Source organism: Candoia aspera, chromosome 3, assembly GCF_035149785.1.
Source record: "Candoia aspera isolate rCanAsp1 chromosome 3, rCanAsp1.hap2, whole genome shotgun sequence".
Taxonomy (NCBI): domain Eukaryota; kingdom Metazoa; phylum Chordata; class Lepidosauria; order Squamata; family Boidae; genus Candoia; species Candoia aspera.
This window is the reverse complement of record NC_086155.1, coordinates 120,818,828-120,843,586: the sequence shown is the minus strand read 5'-3', so window position 1 is coordinate 120,843,586 and position 24,759 is coordinate 120,818,828. Positions and strand designations below refer to the sequence as shown.

The 24,759-nt window shown below is 38.9% G+C and overlaps 1 protein-coding gene across 1 annotated transcript; it reads left to right on the top strand.

Moving 5' to 3' along the window:
• Positions 1-62: 62 nt before the first annotated feature.
• On the top strand, positions 63-24,759 carry MAJIN (membrane anchored junction protein). The gene is made up of 6 exons (XM_063299932.1): positions 63-81; positions 15,964-16,081; positions 16,823-16,868; positions 17,551-17,626; positions 23,269-23,394; positions 24,446-24,759. The coding sequence occupies exons 1-6, from the start codon at positions 63-65 to the stop codon at positions 24,532-24,534; spliced, it is 474 nt and encodes a 157-aa protein (XP_063156002.1). The 3' UTR covers positions 24,535-24,759.

Below are 24,759 nucleotides of genomic sequence, written 5' to 3'. Positions count from 1 at the left end.
GAGTTTCTGATTGGATAACTGGTTGCAAATTCAGGAGAGCTCTTGGCTTACGTAAGGCCAAGATGGCAGTAGAGGAAAAAGGTAAGTGGGTTAAGGTGTGGAGAGCGAATTCCTTCTGATCTTTTGTCTTTACCCCACTCCCCATCTCCTACACCAGGGTTTCTCAACCAGGGTTCCATGAGAGGTCAGTAGGAGTTCCCTGGGAGATCATGATTTATTTTAAAAAATTATTTCAAATTTAGGCAACCTCACATTAAAGAGGTAAGTTTCATTCTTTATTTTTAGTTTAAGAACACTGTTAGTGCATATATACAGGCCTACACATGAAAGAATATAATAATTTTGTAACTTGTGGCCTATATTTGAGCCTGAATGTGCAGGAGTTCCCAGAGGCCTGAAAAATATTTCAAGGGTTCCTCCAGGGTCAAAATGTTGAGAAAGGCTACACTCTCATACACATACCATTTTGCTCTTCTTATTTTCCCTCCAGTCAGTATTGCCAGAAGGATGAGACTCCTTCCTTTTCTCTGTTTGTTCCCAAGCTGGGAATTTAATAAGAAATCACCAGATGATAAGTGGAGAGTCAAAACATGTTTATTCACCCGAAGTTTTCAGATTTCTTTGAGTGGGCAGCCATGCCAGGGATTAATTTTCTCCATGCTTTTATAGGCCTTTCAGCCAAAATTTAGCCAATCAGAATGTGTTAGCCCATTACAATATCCTTTGCTATATCAGCATGAACATCTGCCCTTTTCATACCTTGTTCCTCCTGTCATGTACATCTATTTTTCACACCCTGTTCAGATGTTCTCTTATCTCAAAATTATGGCAAACTTCCTTATATATGGCTAAGCAGAAATATCTTTATCTACAGTAAAAACACAAATGGGCACTTTACCTTTCCTATACATGCATTTTTCCCACAATATATGTCTTCCTTTTCTACATAATATACTCATTTGTCTAATCAGGAACCAGCTACTGGCAGGAACCAGCATCACTAATTTAACAGTATTAAAAAGGGATGAAAACATAAGCTGTTGGAAAAAAAGCTTTTTGTTTTATGTGTGTGTGTGTGTGTGTGTGTGTGTAAATTCCCAGCAGCCTGGTTTTCTTAGTGTGGACACAGTCAGGGTTGAATGGCCCAGGTAAACGGTTTGAGTGCCCACCCACTCCGAGATGGTGCCCTTCTACTCCATGTGCAGAAGCAAACTGGAATGGACACTTTCTTATTTGGTATTTAAGATTGGAAGCTTCAACCCTTTATTTTGAAGGCGGGCATATCGTTCTCTGAAAATAAAATAAAAATATTATCAGAGGAGAACTTACTGTATACACACTACCCATTTATCCAGGGTTTATAGTATAAATTCAATATCCAGGGCTTGCACACCACATTGAACTACGCATAGGTATACCAGCCAGTTCTTTAATGCATTCATGTCAGATTCAGAGACTACAAGGATGAACAAATATGCTAGTATCTTCTGCCCAATTTTCTGGTTTTGGTAGAATATTCTTTCCTTTAAGCTTCATACAAGGCTGGAGGGAAAATTTAACTAAAAAAAGGAAATATTTATATATGTGGAAAGAAATTTAATGGAGAAGAAATCAAAGTGTTTTCAAGCCAGTTGTTTTTCCTGTTCTTCCTTAGCTTCAAAATGTACTTGAAGGAAAATCACCCTTCAATCTTACTGGCAATTGCTTTTCCTGTTTTTTAAAACCTAACATTTGTTCCAATTATCATATAATTCTGGAGAGAACAATTGCTGTAGAAGGAAAAATCGGAAAAACTGGAAAAAAAGTCCAGCATTAATTCTTTCACAACTTCCACCTTCACTGCTGCCCTTCAGCTAAACTGGAGAGTAATGCTTGTTGCCCTTCTGAGGTAGCTAACTAGGGCGCTGTGTGTGTGTGTGTGTGTGTAATCTCTTGCAGTGTGAACTTGAGCATGTTTACTTGGAAGCAAGGGTCACTGGATTCAGTGGGGCTTGGTCCCAAGCAAGTAGTCACTTGCTGCAATTTTAGTTGTATTTGTTCTTTCAGAGATAAGCTGTAAAAACTGGTTTTGCAAATTTGCAGAATAGTGTGGGTAGGAGTAGTGATACCTACTGGGATACTGATTGACTTGGCTCATAATATCACCATATACTGTACCTCCTATTTTTTTTCCCTTACATAATAGAAAGATAACAGATGGTCCAGTTCACATAAATGGCCATAAAAAGAGAAAAGAGAGCCCTGAGTTACTCTGCAGAGCAGAGGTCTCTGGCCAAAACTCTTCTCCTCTCCAACAATTGAAACTATCCTTTCAGAAAGTAGGAGAACCACTGCAAAACAACTCTAATTCCTTGGAAACAATTCAGTGAGATATCATGGTCAGTGGCCACCATTGTCTCTAAATCTTTCCAAGAAGGAGAAGGTTGGAGACATCTAAAATTACCCCAAACAGTTGGGATTGAGTGAAGGCTTCATGGGCAGGGATGCATCATAGCCTCTTTCTGAGATGACAGAAATACCCTCTCACTCAAATAGGTGTTGACTACTGTCCAAATCCAACCCTCTGTCACCTCATAGGAGACCTAAGCAACCATGAGAGGCAGAGATCCAAATGGAGAGTGGTGAAGCTGAAACTACAGTCACTATCTGCTTCTCCAGAACTCACAGATTCAGAATGATTCTAGATCACTCACAATATGAAATCCCAAGCATCCCTATTAGCACTGCCTAGCTAGAGCCCAACCCTTCTCAAATCTGAGCAGTTTCATTGGCCAATTCTTCACAGTGGGCTTGCAGATGGTCTTGGTGATCATTTTTCCCCAAGACAAAGCGAGTGGCTTTAAACCGGACTGGGTGGCATTCAGTAGACACAATCAGGGTGGCAAAACAACATCTTTTTGCTGTTCAAAACACCTCGGTGTAGGCTTGAACATGCGCTGAACAGTGTTCAGTCACACTCCAGATGGGTTCCAATGGTGTTCTAGGTATCTCCTCAGCCACTTCACTTCTCTGAGCTCTTTAGCAAATCAAGGGACTGCAATGGAGTTACAAATGGGGAGAGGTTGTTCTAGTGCAGTCCAGGCAGGCATCCTTGACACTCCCTTATTCCACTGGGTGACCAGAGTCTGGAACTGCCTGCCAGATCCTTGGGAAATTCCTCATGCATCTGCTGAAAACCTGAGGGATTCATTAGGTGCTTGATGATAACTGAGATAATAGGTTCTTTCCCACTATGGAAGAGGGCCCCACATAAGTGGTTTTCCTGATTATGTGCCTTGCCTTGTCTCTGCCTTTATACAATGCTGATACATTTTACAATACCAGTTTTAAAATTGTTGCCTCTCTTAAGCAACCATCTGTACCAGTGTTTCTCAACCTTGGCAATTTTAAGACGTGTGGACTTCATCTTCCAGAATTCTCCAGCCAGCCATGCTGGCTAGAGAATTCTGGGAGATGAAGTCCACACGTCTTAAAATTGCCAAGGTTGAGAAACACTGATCTACACAAACATTCTCGAATAAAAAGAGTGCACTCACCTGGGAGTTGTGTTGACCTCCACTCTCTCACAGTTTAGGAAATCTATAAAGACACATCTCTTTCACCAGGCTTTTTATTGCTAGATGAATTTAGTATTGAATTTTTTGTTTATTTTAATCAGTATTTTAAAGTTTTCTATTCTGTTTTTTTTTAAGTTTTGTTAGCCATCTTGAGTGCTTGCTGGAGCAGAGAAGTAAATATAAACCAAATAAATAAAATGGTTTATATAAAATTTGGTGAGAATCAACCAACCTCATTTCATTTTTCAAAGAAGATGCATCTTCCTGTTTGTAAAAAATAGCATTCTGTTAGTTTTACTGTGGCTATATTCCTCTTAATCTAGTGAAGTCATTATTCTGCATCTACTGTATGTGTTATTATTAGGATGGAAAACTGATTATGAATAATCGCATTAACAAAAATACCCTTGGTGGGAAGACACAAAGATATTTTCAAAACAAATACCTAAAGATTAAGGCTAGAATTTTAGGCGTCTGATTTGAGGGCATGATCTCCTGAACGTGGGCATTAAGGTTTGTAGCTGTTGGCTGATGACAGATAGCATTTTTGTATAAGCTGAAAGTGATGCAGATGAGGCATTAGTTGTGGTGATTGTTATTTTCTTTTGATCAGTAGTTTCTGTCCAAACCAGTATTGCAGCTGTTGGACAAATCACAAAAAGCTGTCAGACATGTGACTAGAAATAACAGTGGGTTGAGTATGTGTACTATGAACAATAATGTTATCATGCCACCTCTTTCAACACTCTTTGAACAAATTATTTATATCTCTAGCTCTCCTCTTTCCTCAACCTACCTTCTGTAGAATTCCAGACCAGCTACAAGCTTAAGAGCAATATTATCTCTTCAACCTCATACTGCTTAATGTGGTGGTGGTGGTGGTGGTGGTGGTGGGTGGGTGAAAGTATTCTTGCTTCAGGCAAATTGATAATTCTATGAATTGAGTGTAAACGTGTGGCACAGAAGAAAAGCTGGTGTTATTACTTCTTCCACAACTGAAGTCCGAAAAGATGTATTTTTATCACCTGTACAGTTGTATCTTGTACCATAGCATGTCTGATTCAGGAAGAACAAGTTTTCTCACCCTCTTGCTTTGCAGAGATTTGCATGCCAAAGTAATTTTACTCTCCCAGTAAAGAGAAAGGGCAGACTAGAGAAAATAATAATATGGGATCTTTTAAAGCAGGGGGGCTCAAAGTCTGCACTAGCAGACTTTTTATGGACTCTGAATTGCAACCTAAAATGGGTGAATCTAAAATTTTGGGCATGATGATGATGTCTGGGCAGAGGTTAAATGGACTTCACTCAAAACCCCTGTGCCCCCCTCCCAAAATGTGACCTTGGTCCTGCCTATTTTTGGAGGGCAGCCTTTGAGCCACTGGAACTTCTCCACACATGTCCTTATGTCTCTTCCAGACTGGTTCTGGGGTCCTTAGATCTGACAGCCTCTTGTTAGACAGCTGATTTGAATTACTTCTGGCTTAGGTAAAGGTAAAGGTTTCCCTTGACGTAAAGTCCAGTCATGTCCGACTCTAGGGGGCGGTGCTCATCTCCGTTTCTAAGCCTTAGAGCCGGCATTGTCCATAGGACACTTCCGGGTCATGTGGCCAGCATGACGACACAGAACGCCGTTACCTTCCCGCCGAAGCGGTACCTGTTGATCTACTCACGTTTGCATGTTTTCGAACTGCTAGGTGAGCAGGAGCTGGGATTAACAACGGGAGCTCACCCCGCCGCGCGGTTTCGAACCGCCGACCTTCCGATCAACAGCTCAGCGGTTTAACCCGCAGCGCCACCGCGTCCCTACTTCTGGCTTAGCTATGGCATAAATAAGACAAACTGTAGCAAAGATGATTTTACTTTAGGACTGCTGGAGCTTAGGACTGGCTCTTTTCTCTGGCAGCAACTCTTGTCTCATCCTGTCTCTTGCCTAATTAACACTCCCCACTTCATATAGCAGGTAAACAGCTGCAGGCTATGCTATCCTTTCAGTGGTCTTTTTGACCCACCATCGAGGCATTTTTACAGTTCCCTGCACAGCAACTGGACAGTTTAAAAAAAAAAAAACTCACCAAAGCAAAAAAAGTAACATGATAACTAAGGAAAGATGCTGATTTTTGTGTGCAGTTGGAAGGAGTGCTGGTTGATGCGTGCAATGTTCCCAGTGCTTTGAAATTCACCACAGTGAGGACTGTCTGGTTTGAAAGTGTTTCTGACTTCAGTCTTAAGGATTAATTAGACTTAGTGCTGGAGCATTTCCATGTGGATCTTTGTGTTGCTCATGAATCAGTATCCCAGCTATAGCATTATCTCTCTTTGTCAGTGGAACCAATATATTTCTGGCTACACTGAAGTCCTGAAGAAGTTATGAATGGGCTAGCTTCCCATGGCAGGACGTTGCCCTGTTCTCCTCAGGCTTCTGAGATTGAAGCATAGGAACAACTGCTCAGCTGCTATTCATGTCTGATTCTCGGAGACTGCCTGGACAAATCCCTGCAGCTTTCTTGGCCAGGTTTTTCAGAAGTGGTTTGCCATTGTCTCCTTCCCAGGGCTGAGAGAGAGTGACTGGCCCAAGGTCACCCAGCTGGCTTCGTGCCTAAGGCAGGACTAGAACTCATGGCGTCCCAATTTCTAGCCTGGTGCCTTAACCACTACACCAAACTGGCTCTATACCTGGTTAGTGGTTACCAAATGGTCATATCTGGTCCCAGGATCCTATTTTCCTGCTTCGTGATCTCCAACCCACACATTAATATAACTGGTGTAGGGTTGCAGCTATTTAAAGCACATCCTAATCAGGAAGGAACTCTCTCTACTTTAGCTATTTTTCCTCTAGCTACTGTATTTCTCTCCTAGTAGATTTCCAAAGAAAGAAACAGAATTAGTTTTGTGGGGAAAAGGAGAGATGCATGAGGAAAACAATTTACTTCCAATTTCCATTTGCCCATCTGTCAAATTTCTTACAATCCACCGCTTCACATGAATTTGGCATGGTCAAATTATGTGGCTGAGACTTAGGAGTGAAAAACTTATAAAATACTTATTAGAATTCCTTAAGTTATTGCAACAATTGTTGTTACAGCTTAATGTGATTATCATTATAGCTTTCCTATATTTTATTTAGGAATAAGCTTGAGTATTGTTGTTTTGCAGTGAAAGTTTATGGAATTGCAGGCTTGTAGTCCAATTCCATTTATGATTATTCAGAAATGTGTTTAAATGACTTCGGTCAGTAATTGCTCCTTAAGTAATTGCAGTTAGATTGCATCACAAAAGCAGGAACAGTTTCACCACTGATCTTGTGTAAACACTTAAAGGTAAAGGTTCCCATTTAGTCATGTCCGACACTGGGGTGCAGTGCTCATCTCCATTTCATGGCCGAACACGGTCATGTGGCCAGCACGACAGTCATGGAACGCTGTTACCTCCCCTCCGAAGCGGTACCTATTTATCTACTCACATTTGCATGCTTTCAAATTGCTAGGTTGGCAAATGCTGGGGTGAGTGTGGGAGCTCAGTCCATCACGCAGCACTTGGGTCTCGAACTGCTGAACTTGCAACCTTCTGGTTGACAAGCCTGGCATCTTAACCGCTGAGCCATCCTGCCCCCTGTGTAAGCACTTAGGAAGCACTTTTTAGTTCAAGAGTGAGTTAACAAAGTTAAAAACAAATAATACAATAAATTCACCCACATAAAGCTGTTCACAGCATCTGCATTTGGAGCAAATAAAATTTTACAAAACACATCAATAATTAAACACCCATTTTTCAGCAAATTCAAGCCAATAAGATACTTTTAAGAATAGTTTCCAGTACACACACACATGCTCTTTGGTTTTGCTGTGTTGTTTTACTGTAAGAATTACTGTTCTATAGTTTGTACAGTATGCCATATTATCTCTCCTAATTTTTCTTAGATTTTTTAGAATTTTAAGTGTTTCTCCCTTTAATTCTAATTAGCTGTGATTCCTATGACTGAATAAAATTGATTTGATTTGATTTACTGTAAGAATTCAGCTTTGGAAAAAAAGAAGGAAGGTGAAAGACTGCTTGGGTCTTCTGTGGTACTCATTTCACCAAATAGAAGTACTGTACTGCTGTTCTGATGACCTCTGAGAATCAGTTGCCCATTTATTTATAAGAACAAGGAGCCAGCAGTTTGTTCTGATACCCTATCTCATTGTCCAATAAAATTGCTAGCATGATACATAAAACATATAGCAGGGAAATAGAGATATGGTAATGTGATGGTGCTTGTCATACCAGGCTGTAAATAGACATGAATCTGGGTATAGGAGATGGCATCTCTGAGTGGTGACTATCAATATCAGTAAATATTCGCCTCTGGTTGCAACTACTAGAAATTGACTTAAAACCCAAGAGTCTTTTCCCTTTCCCCCTTTTCCCCTTTATACCTTATTTTTATAAAAATTCTGAAAATTACATGTAAATGTATATTATCAAGCAAAAAGATATTACATAAAGAAATAACAAACATTTAAGCAACATTTATGTACAGCTTTCCTTTGTCCTTTTTAATAATTTGATCACTTTTACCACTTCGGATAGTCCTATTTGACTAATAACCGCAAAGTAAGGTTCCAAATCTATTTTAGGAACCAGTGTCTGCTGGCAACTTAAATGTAGGCATTCAGAACAAGAATAAGTGGTCCTTGATATTGAAAGCATGCAAGATTTTTCTCCTCAAGTCATTCATATTTTATTAATAAGAACTTTCCAGAAAGTCTCTTAATTATGTATACCTAACTCTTTTAAGGACTCCTGGTGTTTCAACAGATAGTGAATATACTTGTCCTTTCTTTACAGCTAGAATTTAGGATAATGCTTTTTATAGTACATCTTAGCATCATAAAAATCTGGCATGTTCATTTTTCCATTACTGGTTATTTCTTCTACTTTCCTAAAACTCTCATTTTCAAAGAAGTAACCTGGTCTATCTTAAGGAAGCAGATGCTTTTCACAATCCCATTCCCATTCTGATTCCCAGTCTGAATTACACTTTATAGGAGCTTTCTCTTCAATTCCCTGGTTGATAATCCAGTGATTAAAGTTATAGATTATAGATCTTCTTCAAATTGTTTATTTCTGAAATATTTTTCTTTACCTTGCATTCTTCATATTTTTTCTTTAATTTGCTTATATCTACACTTGGGCTAAAAGCAGTATTGCCTGAAGAGCAGGATGATTGGTTTATATTAAAGCTGGATTCAAAGATGTTAGTGTTATAACATATAGAAGACTTGATGTATGCTTGAAATTCATCATGCTTTATCCAGTTTCCTAAGTGTTCCTCTTTGCCATAATAAAGATGATGCTAGTTGAAGTTGCCATGCTTCCTATGGGCAGAGGTTGCTACCAGAGCCCTATATATTCAGCAACATGTATTAGAAGAGAGGATAGATACATATATAAGGGCCAAGAGCTCAAGGTGGCATACACAGTGCTCCTCTTCCAATTTTTTACCACAACAACAACCCTGTCAGTAGGTTGGGCTGAAAGAGAGTGACTGGCCCAAAGTCAGACAGTGGGCTTCCATGACTGAGGGTAGACTTGAACCTGGGTCAATCAACTCCTAGTCTAACTCCTTAACCACCACACCATGCTAGGTTATAATGAGTACAATGCAATATTAAAATGTGGGTACAAAACATACACCCGTACAGTATATAACATTTTATATGTGAGAAAAGTAGAAAGTATTGAAGTTCACATGCTGTTTTACTGTTTTATCACTGTAGTAGGCTCCAATTGGTGCTGGTTTTACTTACAAGTACATTAATTATCTGCAGTTGTTTGCATATCTTAATGCAGCTTAAGTATTAACTGTCTTAGTTCCTTTGTCCATCCAGGTAACCAGATTCTGAAACCATCTCAGCTAGAGATAGAACTGCATTTTTGGAACACATTTTACTCAGTACTTTGTGAAAGACTAGTCCTAAAAGCAAGCCACAGGGGAAGGAGGTTTTTTTATTTTTTTGGACAGAAAATACAATCTGGAGGACAGATTGGAATGCACAACATGTTTTTCTTTAGTGAGATACACATCACATTGATAGTATATTAAACTTAAATGATTCCTTCTTAAGGATCATAGTAATTATAGCTGTTAAGATTGCAATCCTATGTATGCTTACCCAAAATAAGAGCAAGTTTTGTTTATATATTTTTGTATCACCTACTATCAATTTCATGATGATTTACAATGAAAACATAACATCAACATTTATTAAATATGAACTGAATAATTTTACTGAATGCAGAAGAACAAACCTTTGAATAAACAGGCTTAAAAAGTACTGCTTGTTTGTGAACTAGAATTGTGAGAATTATAGCATTGTCATCATAAGAAATTTGTGCTGTTACCAAATGAAGGTCAATACTAAATCATCTTATATTTTTCTTGCTACTATAGAATTGATTGAATTTCTAGATGTATATTCCTGATGGGTTTTTACAGATGCATTTTCTGAACTGCATCTGAGAATAGAGGACAGCTATATTGTTCCACCATTCTGATTTCAACTTGTATGTTATATTTTATTTGGATTATGAAGTACTATCTTGTGAGGGTCATGGGTTCAGATATCCTAATAGTAAGAAATCTCTCTGGAAGCCATTCAGGTCTCAGTAAAGGATCTCTTTATTTAAGATACAGTTCCCTACCCATTCAAAGACTCAAGTGAATACGATTCCCCAATTCCCTCCTTTTACTTGCCCCGTTCTCCCGCCTTTCTTTTGACATTGAATATTTACAACTGCTTTCGGTTTTACAACGTAACTTCCAGCAGCCTTCCTTGATGTTTGTTTTCTGATAAGGTGCTAGCCATAACAGCTTGGCTTCATCTCGCTGGGTCATTCTGTGATGTCTCTGTTTCCCAAGTAGTAATTAGCCTAACCCCCTCCCTCCTTTACAACCCATGACAGAGGAGAAGACCCAGAAGTGACTTTATGGCTTCTGGGGCAAACCTCTGACATATCTTTAACAGCAGTGCATCTGTGGCTTGAAATAGTACACAAAAGATTTAGAATAAGAAAATAAATTACTCCTCCTTGCTTCTAATGTACCTTCAGGGGTCTGAGAGTACATCATAGTACATCAAAAAAATGGAAGAATGTTCTGACCATATGTGAAACATGATAGCAGCTGTTCTGTTAGCTAGCCATTTAACGTTAAATGCTTACGTGCAGTTCCTCCTGAAACAAGAGAGCTACAAATAGACACAGGTTCGTCCTTGCTAAATCAATAGTTCTCTAGACTACTGCCAAATAATAAATGACATATTCTCTTCCAAACCCTATTATTATTAATAAATTAAACTTGTATACCGCCTGACTCTCCAGTGACTTTGGGCAGCTCACAACAATCAAAAAAATAATACCAGTAAAAAATAAAGACAAAGATAAACTATGGCAAGTGTGATGAAGTGAGGGGTCTCAATTCCCTTGCCAAAGGCCTGGATGAAGAGCCAGGTCTTCATGGCTCTTCTGAACAACAGCAGAATGAGGGCCATCTGGATCTTGGGGGGAACCTCCTTCTGGAGGGCAGGTGCTGCTACAGAGAAGGTGTGCTTCCAGGGTCCTGAGATATAACATTGTTTAATCAAAGGAACCCGGAGGGCGCCAACAGTGCAGAATTGAATTGGCTGGGCAGATCAGTTGGGGAGATAGGCAGTCCCTCAAGTATCCAGGCCTTATGCCATGTAGGCTTTATAAGTAACAACTAACACCTTGAACCACACCTGGAAGTAAATTATGGTTAGCCATTATTGATTGAATCCTTATTTAATTTGTATAGGTTCTCCCATGAAAAATGCCCAGATGCAAAGCATATATATCAGATATTTCTACATGTGGTACATTGGCAAGTAACAGCCAGTTTAGTCTAGTGGCTAAATTGTTGGACTAAGAGAGGGATGACTTGTGTTCTAATCCTGCCTTAAGCACAGAAGCTGACTGGGTGTCTTTGGGCCAGTCACTTTCTCTCAGCCCCAGGAAGAAAGCAATGGTAAACCACTTCTAGAATGATGGCTAGAAAGCCAGATGGACTTATCCATGTAGTCACCAAGAATCAAGATTGACTTAAAGCAAAATTCACCTACTAAATAGAATAGTAGATAAAACTGGCCAGTTTGAAGAGTGAAAGGCTTGGGAAGGAGGTTAAAAAAGATCGGAAAGGAGATTTAGTCTTTTATTCTATGGTGCTGCTCATATATTTTGAAGGATGAATTCAGTTACAGATGTTTTTAAAGTTTCTCTCTACACTTCCCTACATGTAGAGGACATGATTGAGGGTGAAGAACAATTTTGTACATTAAGTGAGAGTTATTTATAAGACTGTCCAAAATAACATTTTTGTAAAAATAACAAAAAAGCTTGGCACTTAAACTCCTCTCTTCCGTCCCTTACACATAATATTCTTTTATCAGGACTATGTACTAGGTATCTAGTGAAATAGACTGTGGTCCATGAAAGTCTATTTATTCATAAAAGAATGAGTTTTTAAGGTGCCACAAAACACTTGCTCTTTCTGCAAGAGATTGATGTGGTTACTGCCTAGGGTTTTTACAAGTGTACTGAACAAACAATATGTTAAATATGTCTCTATTTCTATCTTAACCTCAGTCTCTTCCTATAACTGTATCAATATGCAATAGATAGAAATAGACATAGCTCTATTCTATATATAAATAGATCTAGTCTCTAAGTATATAGAATGAGTGCAAGAGAGAATTAAAAATAGTTTGTACCTTGATGTAAACAAAATCAAAATAAAGATATTTGCTGTAAGAGTTTTATAATCTGAGTAATCAGCCTCTGATCATTTAAATCAGGAATCTGATTTTAAGGGGTAGGGAAATTTTGAGGGAGATGGGAGCAGCACTTTATTTATTTATTAAATAAAATTTCTAACTTGCCTCAATCTTGATTGAGTCAGGACAGTGAATAGAAAAGGAAATAAAATTACAAAGGCTAATACAGCCAACTACAATTAATGTAGTCAATTTCCTATGATAACCTGAGATGGGTGGTATTTGGGTGGTATTTTCATTTTTTGAAGGGGGATCTTTGAGGCCAATGATTCAATATTCTCACTAGAGGAGGCAAGCTTAAAATGTTTAGGAGCCAAATAGATATGTTAAGTTTTGTCCTACATATGAGCCAAAACCAGGAAAAATCATATGACTGGTTTTAACAATATGATCTGGAGGTGCTCTTTGAACTACAAAAATATTTAGAAGTATTTCCAATTGATTTGTAAAACATATCTCAGCTTATAGGATTGATTCGTATTTTATTTTAGGATGGATTTGGCTTCAGGACAACTTTGGCTTCTCCAATGTTTCATGTCCTGATTTGGAGAAGAGAGAATAAAGTCTGAGGTTTCCAGAAGAGGGCACCCTTGCCCTTGATAGTCCTCTGGCCAAGCACAGCTGTCTTGTGTTTTGTCACTGACTTACCCTGGCATTCGCTTCATAAAGATAAAGCAGCATTAATGCATAAAATAATCTACAATTCAGTTAATGCTCTTCCACAGAACATTCTGTGTAGGTGATGGTGAGATGAAAGAATTTGTGGCAGTGGCATGTGTTAAAAACTACTTCTAAAGTCATAGGATGAGAAATAACCTTTCTTCCTGAAGCATGATAGCATCAGACATGGACTCAGGGACTCTGTACCTGAGAGAGGTATGGAAGGTTCAGGCAGGATTCATGTGGTATAAACATGAGGAAGCATTTACAACATTTAAACTATTGGTATAATAGAACACGTTTAAGTAGGTGCGGCAGCATTTGGACAAAGTTTCTCTGTATGAGGCATGAATAGATGCCAAGGGGCAAAAAAGAATCTGGTTTCATAATTTTCTTTGATACTTTTATCTCATAGCATCAGTTTATCCATGGCAAGACAATCACGTGTTCATATGTACTTGCGTGCAATTGTAGGGTGTAGCAGTTTCAGTCTTGGCAGTTCTCAAAGGAGAAATGCCACTGTTGTTTCCCCTCTGCTGATATGAAGATATATTGCCTGGGTTTTAAAGGTAGTACTCAGTAGGGCTGGGTGCACACTTCAAATATGATTTGAAAAAAGTGCTTCGGACCTCACAGGACTGCAGCACATCTCTCCTATTCATCAAAGTATCCCTTCTCTTTTCTTTTTTCCCAGACTTCCTCACAAGCCTGAAAAAACAGTGCAGCTCCTATAAAAGTTGCATTAACTGAATGATTTCTTTAAAGTAGCTGCATGTTTTATTCAGGCTTACATAGAAGCCCTGAAAAAAAAGCAAAAGTTTTCCTGAAGCCTGCACAGCCCTTACTATCACCTAACCCTTGAAATCTGCTGCCTCTTCTTACACTATATGAGGAAAATGCAGACTTTTATGGCTCACTTCTCTTGTTTGGCATATCAATCAGACTGATAAAATTCTTGAGAACTAAACTATTTGTATGCTACTTTGTGACTTTTTAGATGCTTAACAAAAATACTCTTTTCTGATTCCTGGCATTTTGTTTTTGGAAATTGGTTCAGTTTACTAATCTGTTTCCTGATTTCCTTGCTCGTGTTCCTGTGCTGTACTCAAGTTGCTATAATACAGTTTACTCGTTTAGTCACTTCTGACTCTTTGTGACTTCATGGACCAGCCCACGCCAGAGCTTCCTGTCGGTCGTCAACACCCCCAGCTCCCCCGGGGACGAGTCCGTCACCTCTAGAATATCATCCATCCAACTTGCCCTTGGTCGGCCCCTCTTCCTTTTGCCCTCCACTCTCCCCAGCATCAGCATCTTCTCCAGGGTGTCCTGTCTTCTCATTATGTGGCCAAAGTATTTCAGTTTTGCCTTTAATATCATTCCCTCAAGTGAGCAGTCTGGCTTGATTTCCTGGAGGATGGACTGGTTTGATCTTCTTGCAGTCCAAGGCACTCTCAGAATTTTCCTCCAACACCACAGTTCAAAAGCATCGATCTTCCTTCTCTCAGCCTTCCTTATGGTCCAGCTCTCGCAGCCATATGTTATTACAGGGAACACCATTGCTTTAACTATGCGGACCTTTGCTGTCAGTGTGATGTCTCTGCTCTTAACTATTTTATCGAGATTTGTCATTGCTCTTCTCCCAAGGATTAAGCGTCTTCTGATTTCCTGACTGCAGTCAGCATCTGCAGTAATCTTCGCACCTAGAAATACAAAGTCTTTCACTGCTTCTACATTTTCTCCCTCTATTTGCCAGTTATCAATCAAGCTGGTTGCCAGAATCGTGGTTTTTTTGAGGTTTAGCTGGAAGCCAGCTTTTGCACTTTCTTCTTTCACCTTCATCATAAGGCTCCTCAGTTCCTTTTCGCTTTCAGCCATCAAAGTGGTATCATCTGCATATCTGAGATTGTTAATGTTTCTTCCAGCGATTTTAACTCCAGCCTTGGATTCCTCAAGCCCAGCTTGTCGCATGATGTGTTCTGCATACAAGTTGAATAGGTAGGGTGAGAGTATACAGCCCTGCCGTACTCCTTTCCCAATCTTAAACCAGTCCATTGTTCCGTGGTCTGTTCTTACTGTTGCTACTTGGTTGTTATACAGATTCTTCAGGAGGCAGACAAGATGACTTGGTATCCCCATACCACTAAGAATGGGCTTAAGAAGGTTAATAATACAGTACTTGGTGAATATGTGTTTTTTTTTAGTTGCATTGTTTTGGAAAAATAACTGCAAATATTGTATAATAGCACTGTGCTCTAAAAATTCTAATGTTTTTCTTGATTATAATATCAAATGTTGGATCACTGTTTTTGTAAAAACCACAAGCTTAGATGAGGTTCCTAGTAAATTAAAGGTTAACCAGTGTTCTGCAGCACTTCACTTATGGATCACAGTATGACTTAATATTTAGTGCTTATCTTCATAGCACAGCTACTGCTTTAAAATTTAAGATAAGACAGTTGTCTCTAACGATCCTGGACCTGCCAGCAATAGTCTGAGAATACAGATCGACTTAGTTTCCATGCTTATTAATTTCTCATTTTCTTACAAAAAGAATTAGAAAAAATATGAATATCCCTAAGTAATGATTAAAAAGCAATGGTTCTTGGGAACTATGTACGTATGTATGAATGAGCACGGTTTAAAAATTTAGAAAAACAAAACAAGCTGGATTATTTATTGTAGTTTATGACCCATATTGTGTCCGTATGCAGTTGAAACCTGCATAATAGATCAAAATACATTCCAGAATATTCATATTTTAAAATATTTTAATGTTTGTTATATCCATAAAACAGCAACTTACGGAAAGGTGTTTAAAGCCAAATTTTATCGTGATACATTTTTTGCTTTGTCTATGAATAGCATCAGGTTTAAAATGGAGTAAGTTTTGTTTCTTATTATTTATTTATTAGCAGGTTGGATTTTAGAACACACATCTTTGAAACCCTTTACATATCCAGTGCCTGAGACAAGGTTTCTTCATGCTGGCTTGAATGTATACAAATTTAAGATCAAATATGGCAACACAATTAGGTAAGTGTGATAGTTCTACTAATTTAAAATTCTTCACACTTGTCAGTAGACACAAAGCAGAAATAAAATATTGATTCAAATTTAAGTGAACTGTAAAATTCAAGAATTATATTTGAAATTATAAGATGCAAATTTAGGGCTGCTCTACTATAAGGATTAAGAGAATATGTATAACTGGAAATCTTTGATTCAGATTTTGTTTCTGAACTCTGTTGTGTTAGGTAAATTATCCTCTCAGTCTCATTCCGCCATATGCAATATGGGGTAATAAAATGTCTTGCCTCATAGGGTGCTGTAAGAATTACTGAAATAATATATGTGGAAATATTCAGCAATAAGGCTATCATACCTGTGCTACAAAAATCCTGATGGCATTATCAAGGAATATAGAAAACTATAACTTTACAACCCAGATCTGGTATCCTACTCAGCCAGCATGCTACTTAATATTTTTAATTCTGAATTTTCAGCATATTTTGTATCTAGCCAACCATTTTTTTCATCCAAAATTTAGACAGAATAAGTAATTGGCTGATGTAAATCAAAAAGGGAAAAGTTCTAGTCACTTCCTTGAGTTTATGCTGGAGCAAAAAAGATTGATAAATGCATAAATAGCCATATATCTGTAGTAATAACTGACAATGCAACAGATGGATCTTTAGTCTGAAGTAATGACAATTTGAATGCTATTTCCATTTCTCTTGATTTCTTCAGTCATCTTCTATTACATTTGTTTCACAGCATTAATACTGACCTTGATGAAAGCATTGTCAGTAAGGAACTACAGGTGAGATATGAAACAAATATTTGTTTATGTCAGGAAGTATCAGGTGGTGGAGGTGGAATTTACTTAATCCTTTTTGTGTTGGGAAATCAGTTTTATTCAAATAGTGCTGATCCTTAGAGATTATACTTATTTGGGAATTAATTGGGAGGAATTACAGAAAAAAATGGTTTTGTAGTGCATGGAACCTACTGCAGAATTTCTTGGTATGGGTTATGCCACAGTGGTTATATCTGTATTCTTATTTTCTGCAATTTCTTTTGAATAGCTATATGTTTTGTTTTTTAAAAAGTACTCATGATTTACAAATAACTCTGGTTTGGAAATACCTGTGTCAAGCCAGGTATGTATGCAAATGTTGCATTAATATCTCTTAATTATTGTCTTAACTTATTGAACAATATCCAAGTAGGTTTAATGTATTACTATGAATTTTGGTAAAATAGGTTACCTATGGAGTTCAGAGAGGTATTTTGTATGTTAAACTTTTTTACTCTGTGTTAGTGTTAAAAGTAATACTTCTGCTAATGAAGGAAGGAGGAAGAAAGAAGATCTACTGGCAATTATTAGATTTAAACTAAAGTGTAAGAACAATCTTTTGCAGGAACTCTCTGGATAGGCTAGTCCCTGTTTAATTATCATAAATTTACAAACACTAACATAGATCTCTCTCTGACTCTTTCAGGGTGCTATTCGAGTAATACTTGGAAACCTTGATAATTTATGCCCATTTACAACTGAACACTTGATCATATTTCCATGTATCCTTTTACTGGTGTACAATAACCTGAAAATGTGATTTGTCAAACCAGTCTGACATTAGGACCACGTATGTGACTCTTCCCACATCATAGAGGGGGAAAAACATGATGGTACTGTCATGGGAGGTTGTTGTTGTTTATTCATTTAGTCGCTTCCAACTCTTCGTGACTTCATGGACCAGCCCACGCCAGAGCTTCCTGTCGGTCGTCAACACCCCCAGCTCCCCCGGGGACGAGTCCGTCACCTCTAGAATATCATCCATCCAACTTGCCCTTGGTCGGCCCCTCTTCCTTTTGCCCTCCACTCTCCCCAGCATCAGCATCTTCTCCAGGGTGTCCTGTCTTCTCATTATGTGGCCAAAGTATTTCAGTTTTGCCTTTAATATCATTCCCTCAAGTGAGCAGTCTGGCTTGATTTCCTGGAGGATGGACTGGTTTGATCTTCTTGCAGTCCAAGGCACTCTCAGAATTTTCCTCCAACACCACAGTTCAAAAGCATCGATCTTCCTTCTCTCAGCCTTCCTTATGGTCCAGCTCTCACAGCCATATGTTACTACGGGGAACACCTTTGCTTTAACTATGCGGACCTTTGTTGTCAGTGTGATGTCTCTGCTCTTAACTATTTTATCGAGATTTGTCATTGCTCTTCTCCCAAGGATTAAGCGTCTTCTGATTTCCTGACTGCAGTCAGCATCTGCAGTAATCTTCGCACCTAGAAATACAAAGTCTTTCACTGCTTCTACATTTTCTCCCTCTGTTTGCCAGTTATCGATCAAGCTGGTTGCCATAATCTTGGTTTTTTTGAGGTTTAGCTGGAAGCCAGCTTTTGTACTTTCTTCTTTCACCTTCATCATAAGGCTCCTCAGTTCCTCTTCGCTTTCAGCCATCAAAGTGGTATCATCTGCATATCTGAGATTGTTGATGTTTCTTCCAGAGATTTTAACTCCAGCCTTGGATTCCTCAAGCCCAGCATGTTGCATGATGTGTTCTCCGTGCAAGTTGAATAGGTAGGGTGAGAGTATACAGCCCTGCCGTACTCCTTTCCCAATCTTAAACCAGTCCGTTGTTCCGTGGTCTGTTCTTACTGTTGCTACTTGGTCGTTATACAGATTCTTCAGGAGGCAGACAAGATGACTTGGTATCCCCATACCACTAAGAACTTGCCACAATTTGTTATGGTCCACACAGTCAAAGGCTTTAGAATAGTCAATAAAACAGAAATAGGTGTTTTCTGAAACTCCCTGGCTTTTTCCCTTATCCAGCGGATATTGGCAATTTGGTCCCGAGTTCCTCTGCCTTTTCTAAACCCAGCTTGTACATCTGGCAATTCTCGCTCCATGAAGTGCTGAAGTCTACCTTGCAGGATCTTGAGCATTACCTTACTGGCATGTGAAATGAGTGCCACTGTTCGATAGTTTGAACATTCTTTAGTGTTTCCCTTTTTTGGTATGGGGCTATAAGTTGATTTTTTCCAATCTGATGGCCATTCTTGTGTTTTCCAAATTTGCTGGCATATAGCATGCATTACCTTGACAGCATCATCTTGCAAGATTTTGAACAGTTCAGCTGGGATGCCGTCGTCTCCTGCTGCCTTGTTATTAGCAATGCTTCTTAAGGCCCATTCAACCTCACTCTTCAGGATGTCTGGCTCTAGCTCACTGACCACGCCATCAAAGCTATCCCCGATATTGTTATCCTTCCTATACAGGTCTTCCGTATATTCTTGCCACCTTTTCTTGATCTCTTCTTCTTCTGTTATGTCCTTGCCATCTTTGTTTTTGATCATACCGATTTTTGCCTGGAATGTACCTCCGATGTTTCTAATTTTCTGGAAGAGGTCTCTTGTCCTTCCTATTCTATTGTCTTCTTCCACTTCCACGCATTGCTTGTTTAAAAATAATTCCTTATCTCTTCTGGCTAACCTCTGGAATTTTGCATTTAATTGGGCATATCTCCCCCTATCACTGTTGCCTTTTGCTTTCCTTCTTTCTTGGGCTACTTCTAGTGTCTCAGCAGACAGCCATTTTGCCTTCTTGGTTTTCTCTTTCTTTGGGATGTATTTTGTTGCCGCCTCTTGAACAATATTGCGGACTTCTGTCCATAGTTCTTCTGGGACCCTATCTACTAAGTCCAGTCCCTTAACTCTGTTCTTCACCTCCACTGCATATTCCTTAGGAATATTAGTGAGCTCATATCTAGCTGATCTGTGGGTCTTCCCTAATCTCTTTAGTCTGATCCTAAATTGTGCAAGAAGAAGTTCGTAATCTGAACTGCAGTCAGCTCCAGGTCTTGTTTTTACCGACTGTATAGATGTCCGCCACCTTTGGCTGCAAAAGATGTAGTCAATCTGGTTTCGGTGTTGTCCATCTGGGGAAGTCCATGTATAAAGCCGTCTCTTAGGTTGCTGGAAGAGAGTGTTGTTATGCACATTGAGTTGTCTTGGCAAAATTCTATCAGCCTATGTCCTGCTTTGTTTTGTTCACCCAGGCCATGCTTACCTGTAATTCCAGGTGTCATTTGACTGCCCACCTTAGCATTCCAGTCTCCCGTGATGAAAATAACATCTCTTTTAGGCGTGTTGTCCAGTAGGTGCTGCAGATCCTCATAGAACTGCTCTACTTCAGCTTCTTCAGCATCTGTGGTTGGGGCGTATATTTGGATCACTGTGATGTTAGATGGCTTGCCCTGAATTCAAATTGAGATCATTCTATCATTTTTTGGATTGTATCCAAGCACTGCTTTAGCCACTTTACTATTAATTATGAAGGCTACTCCATTTCTTCTGTGGTCCTCTTGTCCACAGTAGTAGATCTGGTGGTCATTTGATGTGAAGTGGCCCATTCCAGTCCATTTCAGTTCACTGATGCCCAGAATGTCTATCTTTAATCTTGACATCTCACCAATAACCACATCCAATTTGCCCTGGCTCATAGATCTTACGTTCCAGGTTCCAATGGTGTGTTGATCCTTAGAACATCGGATTCGCCGTTCACCACCAGCACCGTCGGCCGCTAGCCGTCCTTTCGGCTTTGAGCTAGCTGCGTCATCACGTCTGGGGCTAGTTGAACTCATCCTCTGTTCCTCCCCAGTAGCATTTTGACCATCTTCCGACCTGGGGGTCTCATCTTCCAATGGTATACCGACATATCTCTGGTTGTACTGATCCATTTAGTTTTCATGGCAAGAATACTGGGGTGGGTTGCCATTACCTTCCCCAGGGATCGCATTTAGTCTGACCTGTCTGTCATGACCTTCCCGTCTTGGGTGGCCCTTCACAGTTTAGCTCATGGCATCATTGAGGTGCTCAAGCTCCAGCACCATGACAAGGTAACGATCCTTTGCTGAAGTGTCATGGGAGGTGCACGCAATAAAATACACACATGTAGTCATGTTTGAAAAGATACTGGGTACTATGTACTAGGAATGCAATCAGTTTTAATGGTTATTAAATTGGAAATTAGGACAGCATTAGAAATCCAGAAAAGCTTGGAACAATGTACATTTCTGTAGTGACCTATACAGTAATTAGATTGGGAACAAAGGTAAATAGTAACATTAACAGACCAAAGAGTTATTCATATCAGAGAACTAAAAAATGCCAACTTTCTATCTCCTCATAATTTCTCCCTTGTCCCACAAATACTTTGTGGTCATTGGTTTGTTTTTTTCTGTCAAATCATCATGGTATTACCTTAGCCTCATCCCCAATCCATATCTGAGGCAGCTTAAAGTCATCCTTAGCTGTTCCTGCTTTCAGTGGTATTTTCCCTCTTCTGTTCATATTTTTTCCTATGGATATGTTCTGGCAGCCTTCCCTAATCATTTGTTTGCTGATGTGGTCTGGGGTTGGGATCCCCCCAGGCCTGTTGTCCAATTTAGGCAGTTTTGGCCATGACCCCTTCCCTCTAGTCCACAGGCACTTCATAATCATTTTGACTTGGCCTGCAGGGGAGACTATAGGCATCTGCATGCATAATATCTGAATTGTATTTTCCGTAGCAATAATCTGATCTTACACTAACAGTGCTAGATATGCTTTTTTTAAAAAATGACATTAGCCTTATTTTGAAAGAGAGCTAGTCCTGTGCTACACAGAAGGTAGACTTAAACTGGGAAGAGTACCTGTTTTGGCCAGCTGTGGGCTGCTAGTTGTATCCTTGAGTGAAGACAGGTTTTCTGCTACTTCTGCTGACAAGGAGTTTCATGGGACTGTATTTTTTTTTACTGTATTTATGATTTTTACTATTTCTGAGGACTTATGCATGAATGCTACAATTGTTACCCTGTCTAGTCAGTGCTTCTGATACCATGTCCCATGTAGCTACGGTTCCTGGGGCTACTGATCCAAAGTACCGTGGTTATAGGTTGGCTTTGGTAGTAGTGGGGTGCTGATTTGCCTACTTAATTCCTGCTTTGGTAGCACTAGATGCCATAATTATGACTATGGTACTATAGGCGGTCACAGTTCTGTTAATTTAGAAGTCTGCTCTAGTTGCACATGTTCTCCCTGGCCATCCAACATCTGCTTCTAAGTGCTGCTGAGCATGAAGTCAGAAGTGGATTCCTTGGTCACTTGCTGCCAGCATCACTGTTGTCTTCCTGCACTAAACAAGCGTGGAGCTCATTTGTTTTCAGTCACTCACTTCTGGTTCAACCCACACTCCCTACCTGTCAGCCAAGATATTTTTAAGCACAGGTTTAGCACTTTTTCACAAGAATGTTATGCCCCTGCTCAAATATAGTCTGACTGACAGGTAACAGGCACAAAGGAGGGGTTGGGAGGACCATTTGGATAATCCCATCTCACTTCACTCTGTGCCCCTCCTTAGCTCCTGCTGCCTGTTAGACTGGGCAACTTGACAGATGCTAAACCTGTTGTTTGAAGCATCCATCCAGACTCAGGCCCCCGTGCCCTCCCATGTTAGATAGAATGATTGGTGATGGCTATGGATAAATAAATAGGTGTTCTTGTGAGTGTGGCAGAATAGCAAGTTGACAGTAGGGTAGTATACTATGCTAGCATACTTTCGTGGCAGCTCAAGGATCGGTGAATAGCATTTGAGCTCAGCTGTGAGGAAGAGCCCTAAGTGTTGCTTCTGTCCTTGGAGTAATCTTGCCTTCCTTTCCTATTTTGTTCTTTTCCCACCCATAGCTATTATGCCAGGAATTAACTACTAGAAACCCTGCCCTGAAAAACAAGCTCCTAAAGTTGTGGTGCTTGCCTCCAATCACCTGTGGAGCAAGATAACAGGAGTAGTGTTGCAAGAGTGGAAACTAGAAATGAGACTTGTTTACATGATATACTGATCAGTTAAAAAATTAAGGTGTGTGTCATCCTTCAATTACTTCTCTAAATTATCTGCGTATCAGATTCTGGTTTTTAACCTGATTTTTTTTAGCTGCCCTGAAATGTTTTTACCACAAATAAATTAGATGGACTTCAGTAGTTTCTGTAATGCAGAATAGTAATGATATGCAAATGTTTAACTTTCTGCCTACTTTATATGACTATTAATGGTAGGCGTTGGCACTATATTTTTGCTGCCATGGGGCTAAGTTGAATATAGAATGCTAACAATAATCATAGAGTTTTCATATTATTCCTTCTACTGCCTATATTGCATCTTAAGAATACTGTTCAGATTTAAATAAGTGGGAAAGAGTGTCAGACTTGAGGTTTATGCATGGTGATGCATTTCTTACTCCTTATCCATACGTCTGCACTATTTATGTCGAATTAAATTCATGCAAGCAAAATAAATATGAAGGTAAGTTAAGTTAAAAAAAAGTTCACTTTGCCTCTAGCATATTCCAGATCCATAAAAATACTGAGCAGTTGTCAGTGTGTAACTAAGTAATGGGTGTTGTACGTACTGTTTTCTCTGCATTTTGACTGAAAGTAAAATAACTTGTATTAACAGTTCCCCCTTTCTCACAGCACTGATTACATCTCAAGTCTCGTATTTTCATCAGTAAATTTCTACTGAAACTATCTTCTATCCTTAAGCCAGGCACAAGTTATTGAATCTGAATTTTGTGTCTACCCTACACAGTTCATTCTATAGATCTTACTGAAAAAGAAAAAAAACAATCACATAGCAAATTTGTTCTTTATTCTCAAAATTTAATATTACAACATTCGTATTACAGTGAGTGTTCTCATAAGGCACATAATATAAATACATATTTACATTTATTGTCATGGCTTCCCCAGAAGAATCCAAGAAATTGTAGTTGGTTGAAATACTAAGAATCCCACTTTACCAGTATTTAGACACCAGTATTTTTCATGAAACAGGATTTTTTAATCAAGATTCCAATATAATTGGTTATTTCACTCTTTGATAACATGCAGTATTTTGATCTTGTGATTGTTAATGAATTTTAGAGGGTTTTTTTTTCTAGATTTGCAAGATATCTTAAACAATTAAGTGTATAAAAATATAGGACGTAATTTAAAAATCAATAAAGCAATTTGATTCTGTAATATAAATACCTCTTTGTTTACCTCTTTTTCTCTATATGTGTCCAAGGCAAAGTTTAGCTTGATAGTATTCATCTTCATCTTAGAACTTAGTGTGAAACTTAAAATTTAAGGAGTGCATTATGAATAAAAGTTACTGAGATGTTCATTGCTTTTTAAGGTATGAATATACTACTTATAAACTCTATACTTTTTACTAGAGGGAAGTCCAAGAATTTTTAGTAATGCTTTTTACTCTTCATATATTTGCAGCTCATATGTGTGCTAAGATCTGTATATACGTTTGTCAATAACCTGTTACTGATTTTATCTTTCAAGTATTTTGTATATTTTAGGTGAAGGAGAATATAGGGATTTCTGTAACTCCGTGAGTATTGCCTCCCAGTGTTTGAAAAAAAAGATGGGGATAAGAAAAAGCTTATGAATATGGTTGGAACTAATATCTAAATGAAACGGGGAGAGGAAAGTGCTTAAGCACTTGGATTATGACTGTACTTAAAAATAAATCCACTATATCAGAGGTGAACCAACTGCAAGACTTAGGTGGCTCCCCAAAATTGTCCACAACTTGCTGCCAAATTGTAACTTTGGCTAATATTATAACTTTTATACAGCAGAGGTAGATAATTGAATGCATTGGAAATAAAAC